At 44.6% G+C, this 22,263-nt stretch overlaps 1 protein-coding gene across 8 annotated transcripts; it reads left to right on the top strand.

The window, feature by feature from the left end:
* The first annotated feature begins 727 nt into the window (after positions 1–727).
* LOC125514415 (probable amino acid permease 7) lies at positions 728–15,504 on the top strand. Of its 8 annotated transcripts, none has more exons than XM_048679734.1 (9): positions 767–883; positions 1,394–2,028; positions 2,096–2,200; positions 2,822–3,064; positions 3,482–3,575; positions 14,123–14,352; positions 14,428–14,561; positions 14,655–14,876; positions 14,962–15,504. In XM_048679734.1, exons 3-9 carry the CDS (start codon positions 2,176–2,178, stop codon positions 15,343–15,345), a joined length of 1,332 nt encoding a protein of 443 aa, XP_048535691.1. In that variant the 5' UTR covers positions 767–883; positions 1,394–2,028; positions 2,096–2,175; the 3' UTR covers positions 15,346–15,504. The 8 variants fall into 8 exon arrangements, with proteins under 8 accessions (XP_048535686.1, XP_048535687.1, XP_048535690.1 ...); XM_048679735.1 differs by having other exon boundaries at positions 1,394–1,791; positions 1,917–2,200; XM_048679736.1 differs by having other exon boundaries at positions 1,394–1,786; positions 1,917–2,200.
* Positions 15,505–22,263: the final 6,759 nt, after the last annotated feature.

Consider the following 22,263-nt stretch of genomic DNA (forward strand, 5'->3'; position numbering starts at 1 on the left):
GCCAACGTCATCAACGTTTCGCAGGTTTCTTTAAGAAAAAGAGTTAGTAATTCTATTGTTTACCGGCATGATTCAGGCTTGTGACACAATTGACACATATGTGCATTAGCTCGGACGGTTCTCGCATAGGATAGTTGGTTCACTATCCGTCAATCAACATAGATGTGCAGGGGAGGTGCATAGCCTAAAATATGGCACAAGTGTGATCAATCGGGATTATAAATTGAGGCTTTTCTCAAATTGTGGTCAATTCTGTCGTAAGCGTGAACCACGGGTGTAAGAAATGAAATTAATTCTAAGAAAAATGGTTGATCGGTGCAGGTAGACCTAGCACTATGTTTGAACACCTGCACGCACGTTGCCCGTGAGTACCGCACGATGCAACCGCCATTTTATTTTGAGTGGAACACCAGTTCCTCTGCTGTTTTTCAGTAGACAGAGTCCAGTAGATCGATTTTGACATGCTCACAGAGCAGCCACTGCACGGAACGGTAGAGGACACGACTGACGATCAAATGCCACAAATGCCTTTGCACTATCTGCCTGCGGTCCACGAGATGATGTGGTGGACTCTGGATCGGGAGCGCCGAAGCAGAGCAACTTTTTGATGTTTGATTTGTAGGGTTCTGTTCTATTCTATTCTACTGCCAGACCAACCATCGCGAGGGATTTGGTGACAGCGGAATCTTTCTTTTCTTTATACTCCTATATGAGTAGCTGACATTCACTGGCACTAATGTCCCGGACAAACATTCCAAAGAGAAAACAGGAGAAAGAGAAGCCATGGGAGGAAGGGGTGGCGACCCCCAAACAGGGCCGCTGCTGGAGAAGCTCCCGGAGTCCTCTCGCAGTTCATCCGAGGAGCATCCGGTCAAAAGAACCGGTAGGCCCTCTTGTCTAATCAGCTGCTCCGTCACAAGATTACATATCTTGATTTCACCCGTTCGTTAGAAATCCCCATGCCTGAAACGTCTGGGATGAACTTCGTTGTGTTCATGGTAGTACCACTCTGGCAGACGGCGCCTGGTTTATTCATGCATGTGAAATCGTATACGGCAAACCATCTGCCATGGGGTGTATAATCCACCGGCTAGCTCCGTTGAGAGCATCCATGTCCGCCACATACCCGCATAATCGCTCGCTGGAGATTGGCCAAACTGCCAGCAGACGGGTCACCACTCACCACCAGGGCCGGCCCTGGGTAGGGGCAAGAAGGGCGACGCCCTAGGGCCCCAGCCTGATGGGGGGTCGACCCTGGGCATCTATATACACTAGGTATACTAGACAGCCCAACATTTATTAAACAAATGCACCGAGCAAGTCACCATAGTAACAGAAAAAGGCCATCATTCTTAAAGCCTATAGCCTAATCTAACTTACTAATGTTATATAGGTGAATCGTGAGGAGGCAGCCAGCTTCTGTTCCATCTAGCCGCCACCGCCGTTTCTTCTCTCTAGACTGAATTCTTTGTCTGTCTTCTCGTTCCTCATCCCGCTCCAGCGCTCCTACTCCCAAAGCACACATCATGGCTAGTAAATAAGTAGCCGATTTCTTTGACCCACTATTAATTTCTCTATCTCACTTCCCTATGGTTTTCCCTATAAATATGCCCATCGAGTGTGCGGCATCAGGCAACACTTCATCCGCTAGTCTCTTTGCAAAGAGCGCTGCTACACACACGACAGTGCTCAGCCGATTCTTGCATGATCCTACTAATCTAACCATGCATTCCTAGGACAAACTGAAGTAGAACCGCTGGATGAAGCATCGTCCATCGATCGGCCAGTTAAGTATCGTCTGCATAGTACTTTCGCTTTGCAAATTGTAATTTTCTTGGGTCAACAGCTCACAAAGTTCCTGCAATCTCCCAGTCCTTTTGCGCTTCATCTTTGTACTGTTTTTTTGGGTTTTCCAGCGATTCCCTGACCGATCTTCTCTTCATTTGAGGATATGAGGATCATACCAAGATCTAATATGATTGGGATTGGATAGCTGGATTTCTTCCATTTCACCTTTGACAAATTCAGGTGTTCCCGCTCCTTTCCTGTAAAATTGTTGCCTCAAAAGTATTTATCTTGTTTTCTCCGGTGTTAGGAATCCTATCCTCATTGGTATATAAGAATTAAGACTTTGTTGGTTGTTGCCAAGACAAGCATGTGCATTCCTGTTTACCCATGGTGTATTATGAGACGTTATTTGGTAATGCAATCTTCTAGAACTTTCAATCCAAAAGAAAAGTTATGCTTTATATTAATATATAATTGATTTTTCCCACTAGTGGGCCCACTTTTTACGTTCGCCCCGGGCCTTTGAAAAGTCAGGACCGGCCCTGCTCACCACCACTCGATAGGATTGTTGTAATATCGCATTCACTTGACAGCGCCATTTGCACTCTGGACACGGCCGGCAGCAACAACGACCGACGCGAGACGAACAGCCACAATTCCCCAACATGCAATTGCTTGCTCGTGTGCACTCTGGATTCTAGTCTAAGGCCTTGTTTATTTGGACTTTTGCTTCTGTTTTTGTAACTTTTTCACTTTGGCCCTAAAAAACCATAAAAGCTCCTAAATATGTGCTTTTAGAATTTTTCTAGCTTTTGAAGCTAAATGTTGTTATATCGATTCATCAAAAGCCATAAAAGCTTTAAAAGCATCTATTTAGGAGCTTTTGTGGGTTTTTTTGTCAAAGTGGAAAAACTTCAAAAGCAGAAGTAAAAACCCAAACAAATAGGGCCTAAATTACTACGGCCGGATTTTTTTTTTGAGGAATACCATCGGAAATTTTGATTGATTGATTATTTGAGTTTTGGATGGACAGGCACGGTATGGACGGCGTCCGCGCACATCATCACGGCGGTGGTCGGCTCCGGCGTGCTGTCGCTGGCGTGGAGCGTGGCCCAACTCGGCTGGGTCGGCGGGCCGACGGCCATCGTGTTCTTCGCGGGAGTCACCGTGGTGCAGTCCTCCCTGCTCGCCGAATGCTACGTTTCTCGAGGAGATCCGGAGCGTGGCAGCGGCGTCAGGAACAAGTCTTACATGGACGCCGTGAAGTTTTACCTAGGTGATGTGATGATAACCATAACTAGCTACTTCCTCTGTCGAGTTTATTAGTCTTATCGTATTTTATGCCAAACTTTGATAGTAAATTTAACTAATAAAACATAAGTTTTATTGCATTAAAAATAATACCATTCGAAACTTCTTTCGAATAGAAAGCCAATGGTATAAATTTTATGGTGTGTAACTTATATTTTGATAGTAAAAAGTCAGTGATCAAAGTTTGACCAAAAATACAATGAGGACTTTTCATGAGAAACAATATATTGGTCCCAGCTGTGAGTTGTGTTTAATGACATCAATTGTCTATAAATGCTGTTAGTTTCCAGGGCAAAATTAAAGATCGCTAGCTTTGTGAACACTACAGATTATGCACAGATAGCGACTGAGTTTTGATATGCATAATATTACATTGGCGCAGGTGAGAAGAGACAGATGTTGAGCGGATTTTTCCTTAGCATCAGCCTGTTTGGGAGTGGCGTGGTGTACACTCTCACCACAGCCACTAGTATGAGGTAAAATATATCTAAACATAGTACTTGACATATATATGATCTCAGTGCTGTGTGACAACCACACGAGTTTATTGGTTGTAATGTAGAACCATGCCATGCTAAGAAATAATGATGTCAAACAAAGACAAAAAGGTAAACTAGTGTGAAGAGCTTAATGATGGCCTTTTTCATGCCGTCTATGACATGCTAACAAATAAATATGTCATACAAGGCTGAAAAGATAAACTAGTTTCAAGGGCTTAGTAATGGCCTTTTTCATGCCGTCTATGACATGCTAAGAAATAATAATGTCAAAAAAGTGCGAAAAGGTAAACTAGTGCAATGGCTTAGTGATGGTCTTTTTCATGACATCTTTGACATGGCAAGAAATAATGATGTTAAACAAGGCCGAAAAGGTAAGCTAGTGTCAAGTGCTTAGTGATGGCCTTTTTCATACCGTCTATGACTTGCTAAGAAATAATGATGCCAAACAAGTGTGAAAAGGTAAACTAGTGTCAATGGCTTAGTGATGGCCTTTTTCATGCCGTCTTTGACATGGCAAGAAATAATAATGTCAAACAAGGCCGAAAAGGTAAACTAGTGTCAAGGGCTTAGTGATGGCCTTTTTTCATGCCGTCTGTGACATGGTATGAAATAATGATGTCAAACAAGGTTGAAAAGGTAAAGTAGTGTCAAGGGCTTAGTGATGGCCTTTTTCATGTCGTCTATGACATGGTAAGGAATAATGATGTCAAACAAGGCCGAAAAGGTAAACTAGTGTCAAAGGCTTAGTGATGGACTTTTTCATGAGTCTAGAGGTCATCCACTAGTGGCTAGTGTAATATAACCAATAATGTAGTGGGTGAATGAGCGCTTAACCAAAAAGAGTTTAAAGCAAAGTGCTTTGCATAAGATAAAATGTGTATGCAATTTAATCTAGAGCTAGACTATGCCACACATTGTCATTACTTGTTTCGGCACCCAAAAAACACTTTTTTTTCTATTTCATTGGCACACTGTCTGGTCATGTCGTGTTCCAATCATCTTCAAAATGTTTGGATTTTCAGACCAAAATGAATGGCCATTCAGGTTCCTAGCAACCTTTTGATCCTGTGCAAATTAAAATAATCATTTTGCACTAAATTTATATTTGTAGAACTTAGTTTTATTACTTAGTCCACATAATTAACGACATAATAGTTTAAATAAATAAATTATGTTTTATTTTACTATTCAGTTATAATGTATACCACTAAAGCATTTGTTACTTCTAAATTTATATTGTATGGATGACAACATTCTTATTGAATCAATTTATGACAATTGCGTACAGTATATAGTGTACACATATATATACTGCTTGTATATGCATGTGTCCTAGTATATTTCACTATAACTCTTCTAAAAAACCGAGTTGGTGATGAGGGTGTGCCTGCCATCCTGCAATATAAACCGTCCGATCTATATCTGACAGATAGAAAGCAAACTATGACAATTTTGTAAAAAGATACCTGCATCCCTCTTCACATTTGTAGATAAGGCCTTCCCTCATTCATCTTCGTCTCCCACGAGATAAACAGCTCGTATAAATGCATCTTGATGTTCCGTGCAACGCATGGGCCTCTAGCTAGTCACTATAAATATCATGCTAGAGATCTCCAAAGCTTATTGTCTAAGAAATAATCTAATAGTGATTTCTAGTGTATTATTAGACAAGTGTATTTTTAGAAACTTCAGAGTATAATTTAAAGTTAGATTCAACGATTAGTTGTACTTGTACTTGGCACTTGGTATTGAGATAGCATCACTTATAGTAATTACTGATAGACACAATAATGACACTAGTTGTACATTTGCCTACATACAGTTTAATATTTGATTTGCACTTCCGAAATGCCCTTGGTTTTATCTAGCGTATTCAAGAGCTCATGCCAGTCTCTCACAGCCCAAGTCACCACCCACCAAATCAGATTAGTTCGTTCTTAGGTGGTACATGCTCCATTTTTTGTGTTCCCCCAACAAGCACGCTACCAAAATGCATTACATACCTTTTCCACATCTTTCAATCAACAGTGAGCCAATGATAGTTTTTTTGGTTGGTGAAGGCAAAGCCCATATTGGTAGAAAAAAAACACAACCCGGGGTATCATACGCTTGGAAGTAGAACTAGGAAAAAAAAGGATATTTGACGTAGAAAGTAAATACATCTATTTCAACCTTTCTATTAAAAATTAAAATAGGAGAAAGGTGAGTTTGTTGTCGAAGGGAAAACCGTTCGAGCTATTTCTGAATAGCTTCCTTCAAAGGGATTTCCACTTGCCCAGTGGATGTCTTCTCGTCTTTTTTTTCCATGCTCCATTTTCACTCAATGATTTATTCGAACTTCGTGACCAATACTTTTGAGGCTTTGATTTTTTCCGCATATTTAATAATGTTTGGGATGTATTGGATAATAATTTAGTGTTTACTAGTATAATTTGGAGTCAATTGTACCACTGGTGCTAAAACTTGACGGAAATGGACACTTTAGTGGTAAAACTTGCGGTATACAACGACTACCACAACTTGGTTTGAGCATGCAAATACAGTGCTAATCACGGCCGGATACAAAATCGACGCTGACTAGGTGCGCTAGCATGGCATGGGGCCCCCTGTCAGCCACCGAATGACAGAGGCAGGACGTGTGGCCTGTTATTTTACAAAAAATGCTTTAGAGTTTTTTCCTCACAAAAAAGCCCCCAAAACATATCAATATGAATAGTACTAGGCCGCATGGGCACACCTGTCAGCAACTCACAAATAATTGAAAAAGAAGGGTGCGACACTAGTGCAAAAACTTGTGGCACAATGAGTTGGTGCAACAACCTGGATCAGGCGTGCAAATGCAAGCTAATCATGGTCGGGTGCGTGCAAATGCAAGCTAATCGTGGTCGGGTACATCAACGATTACTAGGTGCGCCAGCATGATGTGGGGCCCGCTGTGATCCACCAAACGGTGGAGGCAGGGTGTGTGGCCTGCTATTTTGCGAAAACACCTCGAACGTTTTCCCTAAAGGCTTGTTCGGTTAATCCCTCCCACAAAAGGATTGAAGAGGATTGGAGAGGATTGAGGTGGATTTTGACTTGTGGGGGATTTAATCCCTCTCAATCCCGGATTGAGGTGGATTTTGACTTGTGGGGGATTTTGACTTGTGGGGGATTTAATCCCTCTCAATCCTCTCCAAACCCCTTCAAATCTGAAGGAACCGAACAAGGCCTAACGAAGAAACCCGGTCAATATGAATAGTAGTTGGCTGCATGGGTGCACCTTTAAGTGACTCACAAATAATTAAAAAATGGGTTCGTGCAGCTAACCACCCGACCCAGGAGCATTTCATGTCCTATGTGGATATGTCTTTTTTTTAGGGGCTATGTGGATATGTCTATTATGTATTCTTTGAATCTTAAGTCGGTTGTAGTTTGCACACATTCTGTAATATATTTTTTAGAAATTATTAAATATATGTCAATTATAATCATGTGTTATAATAATATACATATAAATTAAATAAATTATATATAAAATAATGACATATTAATTTATGATTTATCCATATAATTAAATTATAAATTACAAAACTATTCATGTAGTAATACAAATATTTAATAAAAATATCAAAGTAATTTATATGTTTCTGTATATTTCAATAAATGCTTATATAAGCTTAATACTGTTTACGGTTTTAACAAATATTCATGCAGTATATAAAAGCGTTCATGCTTTAAGAAAGTTCAAATTTTTCTATATACTTTAATAAATGCTTTTATAAGTTTTAAAATGTTCACAGTTTTAACAAAATATCCATGTAGTATATAAAAGTGTTCATGCTTTAAGAAAGTTTTTATTATTCTCTGTATTTGAATATGTGCTAATATAATTTGAAAAAGGTTCATAGTTTTAACAGAATATTAATGTACTATATAAAAATATTCATGCTTTAAAAAACATTCTTATAATGTAAAAATAGTTGGCTGGGATTCGATCCATCGACATGCAGTCATCAGGTGCACGTGCCCACCACCCCACACAGCTGCGTTAGTTTTGTAGAAATTTATAAATATATGTAATTTTATAATCTTATGTTATAAATAATATATATTACATTAAAAATATATTCATGTATTAATTCAAAAATTATCCATATAATTAAATTGTAAATTGTAAAATTATTCCCGTATTAGTTTTCATACTTAATAAAAGTATCAAAGTAATTTCATACTGTTCTATGTAATTAAATGCTAATATAAGTTATAAATGTTCATGCTTTTAATAAAATAATTATGTAGTATTTAAAGGTGTTCATTTCTATTTTGCATTTTATTTTATTTTTATTATAACTTGCATATCTTTTGTATTTTTTTAAAAGAATAGTGCAAAATGGTCCATAGGGACTGTAGCCCGCTTAAGTGGTTGTTTGGATACAGGGAATTAGTTGAAAGATTTTAGAAAATGAGTTTTCCTAAAAGCTGGCCTTTTAGACTTTTATACGGTATGTCTAAGGCACATAAGGCACATCTAGATGTGCCCTAGTTATTGCACATCTAAGTGACTCAATTAAGCATAAAAAGGAAACGAAAAAGAATACCCAAACGAATCTCTGCGCAAGATCAATGACATAGGACTTAGATGTGCAATACTTATGGCACATCTAGATCTACTTTAGCAAAACCGTTTATAAAACTCAATTGTGCATATCCACGTTTTAGTTAGGTGATCCAAACAAGTTTTTAGGTGGTCACAACAGAAATCACGTTTAAAAAGACCTAGTTCTCTATAATCCTCTTATTTAAACAACCCGCAAGACTCAATGGATATATAGGAGACATATCCACTTAGAACATGAAACATTATGTGTGAATTGGCTTGGTACACACACCTGCTGGCCACAACTCACCACTTTTGCACATTATTTGTGGGCCCTTGACAACATGACCCACCCATACCAGGGGCTTTTCCATGAGAAAAATAATTATGAGGTTTTTTTTACAAAATAAGGGATCACACATCCTGTTTTTGTCGTCCGGTGGCTGACAGCAGGCCCATGCCATGTCGGCATGCCTAGTTAGCATCGATTTTGTATATGACGGCAATAAGCGTTGTATTTGCACGCCCGAACCAAGGTGTTGCATGAGTTCGATGTATGCCGGTTTCCGTGAAGTTTTAGCACTACTCGTCTAATTGACTATAGAATTTTGTATTTTGGTCTCTCCTCCTCCAAGGACCTAGGTTGGTCGCCCCATTTGTCTTGACTATGGGTTGTATCTGTCAATGTTGGGTATGGCTTGAAAAATCCAAACATTCGAGAAGTGCAAATGGGGCTCTACAAAGTTTTGGAATGCTTTTTTTTTTGCAGAAAGGACCAGAGTTTATATTGAAAATTCCAAAGTAGTTTAGAGTACCCCAGAAGTAAATAAAATTACAGCAAGGTCTGCAGACCACACAACAACCACAGCTTCCGCCGAAGCGAGTTGAAGGCGCGTCATCACCGCCGCCGTCGCCCCATTGCCGGAGCCAGCACCTTGTAAAGACGACCATGGAGACCGGGAAGTCTTCAAACTTCGGCCATAAGACTAGCACCCCGAGAAAACCATCGTTGCCAAGGAATCTTCGTCGGAAACCACATATCCACCCCCTACACACTAGGACCCCACCTCCTTGCCGCCAATGGAGGATTCGTTTGCGCAACAATGAAGAGGAGGGGAAGAATGATAATCATAAGGCCAATTCGTCCTTGCAGCAATGCCAACCAGCCCAAAGCTCAATAACATGCCACAATGTGTTGGAGCCATCGATGCACCTGGAATACAAACCACCACTCGATACATAAATCAATGGGAGAGCAATGCCGCCCTCATGTCGGCACCACCAGCACCAGCAAGGAGGAAAAGAGGCGGTAGAATTATTCCTGCAGAGTGACAGCGATCTCAACCACAAATCAGCGCCACACAACCTAAAGCTACCCTATCTACACGCCCGATGCAGAGGAACGAGATCCCCACCTCCCCCCATTGCCAAAGCGAGCGGAGGAGGCCAGGATCCGCGCTCTCACTGGCGGGTAAAGGGGATCTCCTGGCACCACCTTTTTCACCTTTGCACTCAAGTGGAATGTTTTAGCTAAAGTATCTCACCGAGATAATGCATGACAAGAAATCTCATGGATATGTGAGATATTCTACAAAAAATCTAAAATTTATGACAATGCTAATACTGAGGTGGTTGCTTCCTTTTTGCTCACGGTCTATTCTTTCGAGAAAAAAATCTTCTCTTCCTCTCTATTTCTTCTAGCCAGGGAATCTAGAGTCAGAGGTGGGCTAGGTGGAATGATGCGGATGCTCACCAGAAGATTAAGGGTTAGGACGAGCGATATAGGAGTAGGTTAGAGAGATTGCTTGATCTGGCAACCATGTTCAAGAAATTTCTGACTATTGGCCAAATGAAAAAATCTCATAAATTAATGCTTTTATTTACTTATAATGTTGCATCAACTGGACACAAAGCATAATGTGAATATAACCAGTCTCTACATGACTAGGATGCACACAACAAAACTCTAATTCACCCACATGATAATAATAAAAATGGCAGCAACAACAAAGTCATACTAGACCAAAATCATGCTTATGCGAAGCGGGTGGAGGACCTATCGGTACGTAGACTATGCATCTACTTGTGTGGGGTAAATAAAATCCTTGGCCACCCGCTTCAAATGTGTACACACTGTCGTGAAGAATGGTTAGTGCTCCAGTAGTTGGAGAGTAGACGATAACGGGGCCAATGTGTACATATAACCTGCATTTGTGATAAGTTTATATTTTACCATTGAAAACCATGTCATTTTCTACATAGCCATAGCGGCCATAATAAGGCAGACACTCTCACCGTTATAAGCGCATCAAACTTGTGTGGTATACCATCAAGCCACCGACCATACATATTGGCAACATTGCAAGGCAAATACAAGTTGGATGCGACCTTGGTGACATACCATATAGAAAACGAAAAGGCGCATTGAAAGAGGGGTTTAATTGTCTCTCAGGTGGACAAAAATAACACTTCCTACTTCTCTGCCAATTACCCAGGTTGTCCTTTGTAAGAAACACGCCTCGGTGAAAATACCAAATAAGAAAAAATGAATGATTAATTGATTGATGACCAATATTTCAATTCAAAGCTAACACACTGACTCGTTCTTTGACTCTGCCGGAGGCAATCTTCGTCCTACGCAATATTTATTCTATAATTTTCCTAGCCTTGCCTCTTCTCTCCCTCGCAAATACAATTGGTTTGATCATGGGGTCAGTTGGTCCTTCCACCTAGCCTTGGTGTCACATGGAGGGTCTAGGATTTGGTTGAATCTTGATTGTCACATTGGCCATGTTATGTCGGCGAGTGCATCAAGGGTTGCGGCCATTGGTTCCTCGGGATCTTCTGTGACACTTGATGGCATGATGAAGAATCTGGACCTGGACAACAATGAACTCGAGAATGTTTGTGTCATTGAGGAATATCTGAACAGCCTATGCAAGAGGGTGGAGTGATCAGCGGTGGTGCGCATGCATATGTTGCATCCTTTTGGTGTGCATTCCTTCATTGAGGCGATGAAGGCCGCATGGAGCATGTCATGTAGACTCAAACACCACATGGCTAGGAAGAATTTCATCTTCATATATCTTTACTTTTTGGGTGACTAGTGGTGACTCAAGGAGGCTAGTCCCATGATGTTCCACCCCATGGCTTCCCAAGATCGACAACTGAAAAATCTAATGGTCTGGTTACACATCATTTGCCATCTGGGATTAATACTAGATAGAGGAACTAGTGATGTAGAAGGACAAACAGATCAATATGTGCTCCGTGTGGATGGCATCGACTATGTAAAAGTGAACGAAAATCTTGATTTTTACAAAATCATTGACATACATTCCTTCACGGTGAAATACGAGAGGGCGCCCTAGTTCTGTGACATGGTGTGGTCTTCTAGGGAACATGCATGAAGATTGTAAGCTGGGGGAACATGCACAAGTCACAATTCAATTATGGAGGTTGGATGTGGGACGAGTTTATTAGCACGTAGCCCCCCTTTGATACACACTGCTTCATTTCTAGGAAGGGACATGAAAAGGTGGTAGGGGCCAGAGAGAATGCCATAAGCACTTGTGCATGCAAAAGGACTTTGAAGGAAGCACCATAGATGAATGATTACTCCCACCGTACTGGTGCATAAGTTACATTATGAAAACCAAATAACCCAAAACACTTAGCTGAGGTGCATTAACTACCCACCTCGTTCCCTGTTTTTTGCCTTGAAAAAAGAAATCAGCCAATAGGAGACATGGGACGTGTATGCATCCAATGACTTGTGACTACTTAGCATAACATGCAGTGGTCAATTCTCTGCATGCAATAGTATTAATTATCAAATAAACATCAAGTTTCCCCCACCTTGATCGCGGTGGAGAACCTAAGATGACTAATACACCGGTACAAAGGGAGTAGGAGGAAGACACCACACCTAGTCCCGTGAAGGTAGTAGGAAGGGATGGCCCACTTCGTCTTATGATGAGAAGAAATGGCTCAATTGCAAGTCTAGGGACCGACAATGAGAACTAGGTTGCATCAACTAGTAAGGAGGCCCCATCCCACCCCCATACATCACGTACTTCCTGCGTATTAGTCATCTTAGGTTGTGCACCACGACCAAGGTGGGGGGGGGGGAGGGAACGAGAGAACTTGATGTTTATTTGCTAATTAATACTATTGCATGCAGAGAATTGACCACCGCATATTATGATAAGTAGTCGCAAGTCATTGGATGCATACACGTCCCACGTCTCCTATTGGTTGATTTCTTTTTCCAAGACAAAAAACAGGGAACAAAGTTGGTAGTTAATGCACCGCGCCTAAGTGTTTTAAGATTATTTGGTTTTCATAATGTGACTTATGCACCGGTACGGAGGGAGTACAGTTTTTGAGCTGAAGCACAAAGTAATCTAGATGAGCTCAAATCCCCATACTACATCGAGATATCAATGAGCTCCGAAGAGAAGTGCCTCCTAGAGCAATGAATATGTTGTGCTAGAACTGTCGCCCTTTCCCCACCTTCTGATCTAAGAGCTTTGGGCTTGAGTTGAAATTCACGGAGAAACCACCGATAACTCAATTACCAATGCAAGTGCAGGAAGAAATGAATAGGCGGGGCTACGGGTACCATGAAGCTAAATGTTGCTGGTGAAGTATCAAAATCGTCTGTTGGGAGAGCCATTTGTGTGGCTTTCCATAATCGGGGATTGTTTCCTATCACTCGACGACCATGGCGACGTCGGAGAGGATGGCGCCAGCGGCCGACCTGCACTTGGTGGCATCTGACTGCTTGAGCATTGTCAACAATATTCAGACTAGCTCAATGGACCTATACAAAGTAATCATCCAAGAAACTGAACTGGGAGATTGCAGTTTGAGGATGCGTTTTCTTCGAAACAATCACCAGGAGGGGAGGGAGACTTCCTACCTAAATATATTTCAAATATAGAGAGTATTTAGATCATCATGACAAGCATGAGGAGAGTAAGTCACGCCATCTTCCTATTTTTTCAGAGAATCAGGAAGATGATGAAGGGCTATAAAGAGGCCGGCAACTCAACGGTAGTGCGGACTACCAGAGGTGTTCGATGGGTTGGTAGTCATGCTACATCCCCAACAAATCTGCTAGCAGCCCATTCGAGTTCCGCTTGAAAATAAGAATCTCTTCTTTATTTTCGTTTTATTGCCCAAGATAAGCCCATTTTATAGAGCCAAGCCTATTATAATAGTTCAACTGCCATATTCGGGATAGGACTGCTGGGGTCTCTAAACCCATTTGCGCCCCTAGATTTCGTCTCTCAGTGTCAGTGTCGGCTCAGCAGAGTGATTTCGCCGTTGGTGTTCTTTCCGATTTGAATGCATTTCACCGATTTCTCAAAAAAAAATTGCATTTCACTGCTCCACCGGAAATCCCCTCTGCCCCTAGAGTACTCCAGCTTGGTTGTTTCCACCGCCTGTCCAGGGTTGAGATGGACATTACGCGTCACACGCGACGAGCAACATGACATTTGAAGAATAGGTGCATTTCAGACCTTCCACTGCATGTTGCATCTTGGGCAACTCGTAGAGCTTAGCAGAGTTTTTCAGTGTAGATATTGCCTACTATTGTGGTGATCCAGGTAGAATAGCCAGTCGAAGACCCTAGAACAATTCGTGGTAGTCATGCAAAAAAATTAGCAGTCCTAAATGTTTTTAAAACTAGCATTTTTGGAGCATTGATTTGGTTTTCTTGCCACGACTTCCACGAATGTTATTCGTGCTGAATTTTTGCAAGCATATATACAAAACATTTGTCAAAGTTTTCCCCAAAGGAAATTCAGAATTCTTTGATTTTTAACTATTTTTTATTGTACTGCTCATGAGTGAGCATTTGAGCTCGGGAGCAGATACTCCACATCCCTCCCTTATAGATTGTTGCTAACTATTGTAACAATCTCTGGTTTATCAGGGCGATTCATGAAGCGAATCGCTACGGCCGGGAAGGCCGAGGCGCACCGTTCTCCACCGCCGCCGCCGGGGGCTCAGACGTCTACTACATGCTCCTGTTCGGCCTCGCGCAGGCAGTGCTGTCGCAGATACCGGACTTCCACAACATGGCTTGGCTCTCCGTCTTCGCCGCAGTCATGTCCTTCTTCTACTCCTTCGTCGGCTTCGGCCTCGGCGCCGCCAAGGTGATCGGTACGTGCGTAACAGTAACAGATAGCACGACGCACTCGCACACATGATCGGCCATGTGACGATTCCTTTCTTCAGAGAATGGGGTGATCATGGGGGGAATCGGAGGCATTCCCCTGGTATCCCCGATGCAGAAGGTGTGGCGCGTCGCACAGTCCCTAGGCGACATCGCCTTCGCCTACCCTTACACCTTGGTGCTGCTGGAAATAGAGGTAGGTCAGAATGCATTTGCATATGCACAAAATGCCAGTGCGATTGCATGCGCTCGGCGTAAGGGACCGAGCTGACACGGTATGATCAAGCAGGACACGCTGAGGTCGCCGCCGGCGGAGAGCAAGACGATGAAGAAGGCTTCGAGGGCCAGCATCGCGATCACCACCTTCTTCTACCTCGGCTGCGGGTGCTTCGGCTACGCGGCGTTCGGCGACGGCACGCCGGGGAACCTCCTCACCGGCTTCGGCGAGCCCTACTGGCTCATCGACCTCGCCAACCTCTCCGTCGTCCTCCACCTCCTCGGCGGCTACCAGGCAAGCACCTACTACTATCCTATGTATGTGCCGCGTGCAACCGCGACCTGACCTGACGCCGCTCGTGAATTACGTATGTGTTCAGCTGTACAGCCAGCCGGCGTTCGCGCTCGTGGAACGACGCTTCGGAGCCGAGGCCTGGGCCGTCGAGGTGGAGCTGCCGCTGCTCCGCTGGCGGCGCAGCGTCAACGTATTCAGGCTGTGCTTCCGCACGGCGTACGTTGTGGCCGTGACGGCGATGGCCGTGTGGTACCCCTACTTCAACCAGGTGGTGGGGCTCATCGGCGCCTTCACCTTCTGGCCGCTGGACATCCACTTCCCCGTCGAGATGTACCTTGCGCAGAACAAGGTGGCGCCGTGGACGACGCGGTGGCTCGCCATTCAGGCCTTCCGCGCCACCTGCCTGCTCGTCGCCGCCTTCGCCTCGGTTGGCTCCGCCGTGGGGGTGTTCGGCCCCAACAAAGGCTAGCTAGTAGCCTAGTACATATGCGGTTCGATCACTTGACTTTCTTCAGGTGGCAACTCTGGCAACCCTGATTTTTGCGTAGCTACGAATGTGTTAATTTGTTTTAGAAAAACAAAGTAAATCCTGCCCTATGAAAAGCAAAAAATATACACTTACGATCTATTCATCAAACAGCATGACAATACAAAGAACACAAAAGTAACAACAATAATGTTCATTTTCATAGCCCACCTAACGACAACTACAAACACTCGATCCGAAGGTGCATTGCCATCATTACCGCAGCTCTAACAGACTCTAAGAGCATCTCGTAGCAGATCCCTATCCCATATCTTTTTCTAGGAAACCACTGTTGCTCATCTAGTAGATCCCTTATCCTAAAAATTAGTTGATTTTTCAGTGTTGTCTTTGGTGCAAACTAGGGATCAAGTTTCTCTGCAGATTTTGCAATGGTGTTGGAAAAATACTGACACACGTGGAATCGGCTCCAAAAATAGCAAAGGTGATATACTTAATTCGCCGCAAAATAATCCCTCACTAAACCATCATGACACATGGCGGTCTCGAAAAACCATCCTTAAAACTAATTGAGAACCATGTCGCGGCCTCTTAAAATCCTCCTGCATATCAACCACGTGACCCACCAACTCAAATTCATCGTCTTCGTCCTTATCCGGCGACGAATTGACGAAGATCGTCTCCCACGACCTCTTCATCTAAACATAAGGAAATTTAATAGTCAATTTGAGACCTTTTGTTATAAAATGTTTTTTTTGGAAAAATAAATACCATAGAGGCAAATATCTTCTGTGCGGAGGCGGTCGGAGCGCCAGCAGCAGAGCTCTGGTTTGCGCTCCAAGGCGGCAGCAGAGATTGCCAAGGCTGCCAAGGTGGCGGCACAAGCGGTTCACGAGCGATGATGCGTTGAATGCAATTTGGAAGTAGCGCGACAACGTTGACGACGCCAATGACAGACTACTTCTCTGGTTCTGGCTGTGCCGGCCAGCTCTGGCCTGCGCTCCAGCTTGCTATCGTATTTCCGAGGTCGGTTGGTCTAATTCCAGAGAAAACTGACCTCGGCAGCGACCAGGCAGAGCTTAGTGACGACGGGCTCGTCATCAGCGGCGGAAAAGGCAATTCTAGCCACCTCGACTGACGAGAAGGGGCGGGGAGAGGTCGACATGGTTACGGGATGGCGGTGTCGGTCGATTCTGACAGCATGAAGTCGACAGAGGCAACTGTGGTGGCGGTGTCAAGGGCCAGGTCAGTGCAGTGAGGTGGGTGGAGTGGTTGGGTAAGTATGGTGAGAGTCGCATGTCCAGACTAGAGCATATCCAGCAAATAACGATAAGTTATATTTTAGAAGAAATTGTCTGCTTTAGGAGGATTAACACCTATCTACTAGATCCCACAAACTGTATTTTCCCTAAAGTTTCAACTTTTGTACACCTAAGACTCTCCTCACTGGCCTACTTTTGTTCCAAAGGGAGGACGCCTTGGCGGCGGTTGGTCACCCGTATGTCCTTCAGAAAAGCGTGTGATTCGCCGGTGCCAATCGTGCAATCGTCATTGCCCTGGCCGACGCAGTTGCATCCATCATACTATTACACCGCCCCGCATCTCGCTCCGCAGCAACATTTCGTGTCCACCATCATCGTTGGCCACCATGTGTGATACAATGCCGATCACAACGCGGAGCACACCTTCACGGAGTCGCAATTGCCAACGCCTGTCCGTTCGCGGATGCCGGCTCCCACGCCCTTCAATGCCCTGCCTCTGTTTGCCGAAATGTTTCAATCGGGCGTGGTGGTGTGATTGTGATTTTTTTGCCGCCATAACACCGTTGTTTAATCCAAATAATCCTAGAATTTTCGAGAAATTATTTTGATATTGCCACTAATGACTAATGAACGCGGGAGATCATGAAACCCTTTTGTTTAATGTGTTCCCATGGAAAGAATTAATCTCCAACACGAGAGATCATAAATCTCCAACTGCCGCATCCGTCCGGGCCGCGCGGTCTAGACGTTTTCTGCCATACAACGCGATCTTGTATCCATTTGATGCCCGGTTCACACAAACCGGGGCTTTGCGGGCGTCCCGACAGCCCGCTTCCGACAACCCTGGCCCACACAAAACCTTCTCCCTCGCCCGTGCCCTTTCTCGCCTGAGGAGGTCAGCGCCGCTCAGGAGCATCAGCGTCGTATTCATGCTGGCCCAAAGCGTACACGACCTCTCACTGGAGCCGGCATTAAAGCGGCGCACCGACCGAAAGCTCCGTCCACTGCACGCGTCTTCCCTCCACATTGAAACGACATTCGTCCGCCTACCCTCTGAAAGTGCTAGTTATCGACTAGAGGGGGTGAATAGGCGATTTTTATGAATGTCTTCAAAACAGGAGGTCTTTGAAGACAAACGATAGAAATGAACCTATTCATATGCATCGGAAGGAAGACTACACTAGACAAGCCATAGTCAAGTAAGTAATGAAGTGAAAGCACGAAGACTATCAGTAGCTAGGTAGTATGGATCAGGATGGAAGACAGTATGAAGCCAAACAGTAAACAATCTTCACACAGTGAAGACAATCAAATCATACAAGCAGGCAATGACTTCACGAAGACAAACTGTAAAGTAAAGGGAAGTGGAGGATTGAACCAGTTGCTCGGTGAAGACAAGGATTTGGTAGACCAGTTCCAGTTGCTGTGACAACTATACGTCTGGTTAGGGAGGTGGAGATTTGACTCAGAAGACCGCGTCTTCACCTTATTCCCCTTGAGCCAAGGACACACAGTCCTCGTCCAATCACTCTGGTAAGTCTTCAAGGTAGACTTTCAAACCTTCACAGACTTCGTTCACTGGCAATTAACAATGGCTCTTGGATGCTTAGAACGCGACGCCTAACCGACTGAAGGATTCACAATCCTCAGGTGTAACAAGTCTTCAGGTCACGCAGACAGAAAGACTTCAGTGATGCCTAACACTCTTTGGCTTTGGGTGTTTTGGGCTTTGTCCTCACAAGGATCTCTCTCTCAAATGCTTTTGAGGTGGGTTGCTCTCAAACGACAAAAGCCGTGCACTAACTCTGAGCAGCCACCAATTTATGGTGTAGCGGGTGGGCTATTTATAGCCAGGAGGCAACCCGACCTGATTTGTCCGAAATGACCCTGGGTCACTAAGGAACCGACACGTGTCCAACGGTCGGATCTCAAACACACGCGGCAACTTGACTTGGGCTACAAGTAAAGCTGACCCATCCAGCTCTGGATAAGATTTGCTCTCATTGTCTTCGCTCGAAGACATAGGATTTGGTTGAGCATCACTTCAGTCACTCTGACTTTGTTCACTTGGACCCCACTTAATAGTACAGTGGTTCCTATGACTCAATAAAGAAAAAAAGGAAACTACGAAACAACTATGTCTTCGTACTCCATAGTCTTCACGTGAATGTCTTCTCATGTCATGATCTTCACTATGAATATCTTCACAAACCACCATTGTCTTCAATGTCTCCACACATTTTTAGGGGTCATATCTGGTAGATAAACCGAATCAATATGGGACTACTACCTGTGTTATCCTGCAATTCTCACAAACACATTAGTCCCTCAACCAAGTTTGTCGTCGATACTCCAAAACCAACTAGGGGTGGCACTAGATGCACTTACACCCTCATTAAACTAGTGTGTCTGTCGAGGAACCTACACTAGCTCCCCGAGCGCCATACGTTCGTCCGCATGCCGACCGACATTAAACACCTCGCCGCTTGGCGCCTAGCATCCACCTATTATTTAAATGTGGCTAGGCGTTGGGCAATTGCCACAACACACATCCGCTCTTCATCTCCTCCTTGCACCACACCCGTCATGGCCTTGAGCTCCAAAGCCCTATGGGACGGCGTCTCCAGCGAGTAGAAGAAGGAACTCTCCCGCATTGCAGTCGGCTGGGTGACCCGTCGAGACAGCATGATACAGGCTGGCTTGTCAGCGAGCTCTCCAGAGGGTAGAAACGCGGACAAGCCGGTGCCACTGCCCTCGTCGATCTAGGCCGCCATCACCATTGGCAAGGCATGGGAACATTGCACCGACTTAGTGTTGGAAGAACGAGAGGCCGCGTTTTGGCAGGTGCACGCTGACTAGATATACAACCTCCGCATCCTCGACGAGCACTGGCACGCAGAAGAGCAAATCATCTGCACGTGCATCGTAGCGAATGTGGACGAGCAGAAGACGATGCTCCTGTCCTACGCAGCGGCCAGTGAAACCTGCCATGAGCGATCGCGGCACATGTCCCTGCAGGTGGAGAAAAGTCATGTTCATGAAGATTGAGGCGACGGCGAAGAATTTGACTGGAGCACACAGATGACATCGCCAGCTCTACGTCGGCCGCACCCCGCCGCCACGACGACGAAGCTAGCATGTCCGTGGTTGCGGCCGATAGCAAGGAAAAGTACACCATGGGAGGCCATCGCTTCTTGTGTCCTAGGAAGGCCACTGCCACCGTCTTGTCGGGCGTCACAATCGGTGACTTGCCCGCTTCGCGGGGGCGTAGGCCACCATAACTGTCTTCCCTCACCCAAAAACCAACCGTTCATCTGTGCTTCATGGAGGTAGAGGCTATTCTTCCACTCGCGCTGAAGCATTTAGCTCTGGGGCTGGCGACGGTCCAGTGAGCTTGTTGCCGGACATGGGAAATACATGTCGTGGGAAACAGACTATGCCGTGGCCGGTGAGGGAGTCCTGGATTAGGGGGTCCTCGGACAGCCGGACTATATACTTTGGCCGGACTGTTGGACTATGAAGATACAAGATTGAAGACTTCGGCCCGTGTCCGGGTGGGACTCTCCTTTGCGTGGAAGGCAAGCTTAGCAATTCGGATATGTAGATCTCCTCCCTTGTAACCGACTCTGTGTAACCCTAGCCCCCTCCGGTGTCTATATTGAAGGAAATATGCCCTAGAGGCAATAATAAAGTTATTATTTATTTCCTTATTTCATGCTAAATGTTTATTATTCATGCTAGAATTGTATTAACCGGAAACATAATACATGTGTGAATACATAGACAAACATAGTGTCACTAGTATGCCTTTACTAGACTAGCTCATTGATCAAAGATGGTTAAGTTTCCTAACCATAGACATTAGTTGTTATTTGATCAATGGGATCACATCATTAGGAGAATGATGTGATTGACTTGACCCATTTCGTTAGCTTAGCACTTGATCGTTTGTTTACTGCTATTGCTTTCTTCATGACTTATACATGTTCTTATGACTATGAGATTATGCAACTCCCGAATACTAGAGGAACACTTTGTGTGCTACCAAACGTCACAACATAACTTGGTGATTATAAAGGTGCTCTACAGGTGTCTCCAATGGTACTTGTTGAGTTGGCATAGATCAAGATTAGGATTTGTCACTCCGATTGTCGGAGAGGTATATCTGGGCCCTCTCGGTAATACACATCACTATAAGCCTTGCAAGCATGATAACTAATGAGTTAGTTACAGGATGATGTACTATGGAACGAGTAAAGAGACTTGCCGGTAATGAGATTGAACTAGGTATTGAGATACCGACGATCGAATCTCAGGCAAGTAACATACCGATGACAAAGAGAACAACGTATAGTGTTGTGCGGTTTGACCGATAAAGACCTTCACAGAATATGTAGGAACCGATATGAGCATCCAGGTTCCGCTATTGGTTATTGACAGGAGACGTGTCTCGGTCATGTCTACATAGTTCTTGAACCCGTAGGGTCCGCACGCTTAAAGTTCTGTGACGATCGGTTTTATGAGTTTATATGTTTTGATGTACCGAAGGTAGTTCGGAGTCCCGGATTTGATAATGGACATGACGAGGAGTCTCGAAATGGTCGAGACATAAAGATTGATATATTGGAAGCCTACATTTGGACATCGGAATAGTTCCGGATGAAATCGGGATTTTACCGGAGTACCGGAGGGGTTACCGGAACCCCCCGGGGGCTAATGGGCCTTGTTGGGCCATAAGGGAAAGAGAGAGGGGCCGGCCTAGGGCAGGTAGCGTGCCCCTTCCCCCTGTCCGAATTGGACTAGGAGAAGGGGGGCGGCGCCCCCCTTTCCTTCTCTTTCTCTCCCTGCCTTTCCCCCTCCTAGTAGGAGTAGGAAAGGGAGGAATCCTACTCCTACTAGGAGGAGGATTCCTCCTCCTAGGCGCGCCAACAAGGGCCGGCCGGCCTCCCCCTTGCTCCTTTATATACAGGGGTAGGGGGCACCTCTAGACACACAAGTTGATCATAAAGATCTCTCCCAGCTGTGTGCGGTGCCCCCTCCACCATAATCCACCTCGGTCATACTGTAGCGGTGTTTAGGCGAAGCCCTGCTGCGGTAGCTTCATCAACATCGTCACCACGCCGTCGTGCTGGCGAAACTCTTCCCCGAGCTCTACTGGATCGTCAGTTCGCGGGACGTCACCGAGCTGAACGTGTGCTGAACGCGGAGGTGACGTATGTTCGGTACTGAGGATCGGTCGATCGTGAAGACGTACGACTACATCAATCGTGTTGTCATAACGCTTCCGCTTAACGGTCTACGAGGGTACGTGGACGACACTCTCCCATCTTGTTGCTATGCATCACCATGATCCTGCGTGTGCGTAGGAATTTATTTGAAATTACTACGTTCCTCAACAGTGGTATCATAGCCGGTTTTTATGCGTAGATGTTATATGCACGAGTAGAACACAAGTGAGTTGTGGACGATACAAGTCATACTGCTTACCAGCATGTCATACTTTGGTTCGGCGGTATTGTTGGATGAAGCGGCCCGGACCGACATTACGCGTACGTTTACGCGAGACTGGTTCTACCGACGTGCTTTGCACATAGGTGGCTGGCGGGTGTCAGTTTCTCCAACTTTAGTTGAACCGAGTGTG

Source organism: Triticum urartu, chromosome 6 (genome assembly GCF_003073215.2).
Source record: "Triticum urartu cultivar G1812 chromosome 6, Tu2.1, whole genome shotgun sequence".
Classification (NCBI taxonomy): domain Eukaryota; kingdom Viridiplantae; phylum Streptophyta; class Magnoliopsida; order Poales; family Poaceae; genus Triticum; species Triticum urartu.

What these genes read in the sequence shown, in the direction of transcription:
- LOC125514415 (XM_048679729.1), top strand. Translation starts at nt 784, where the DNA reads ATGGGAGGAAGGGGTGGCGACCCCCAAACAGGGCCGCTGCTGGAGAAG. An exon ending in GCATCCGGTCAAAAGAACCG is followed by an intron (nt 884 to 2,821) that starts GTAGGCCCTCTT and finishes TTGGATGGACAG; the next exon opens with GCACGGTATGGACGGCGTCC. An exon ending in ACCACAGCCACTAGTATGAG is followed by an intron (nt 3,576 to 14,122) that starts GTAAAATATATC and finishes CTGGTTTATCAG; the next exon opens with GGCGATTCATGAAGCGAATC.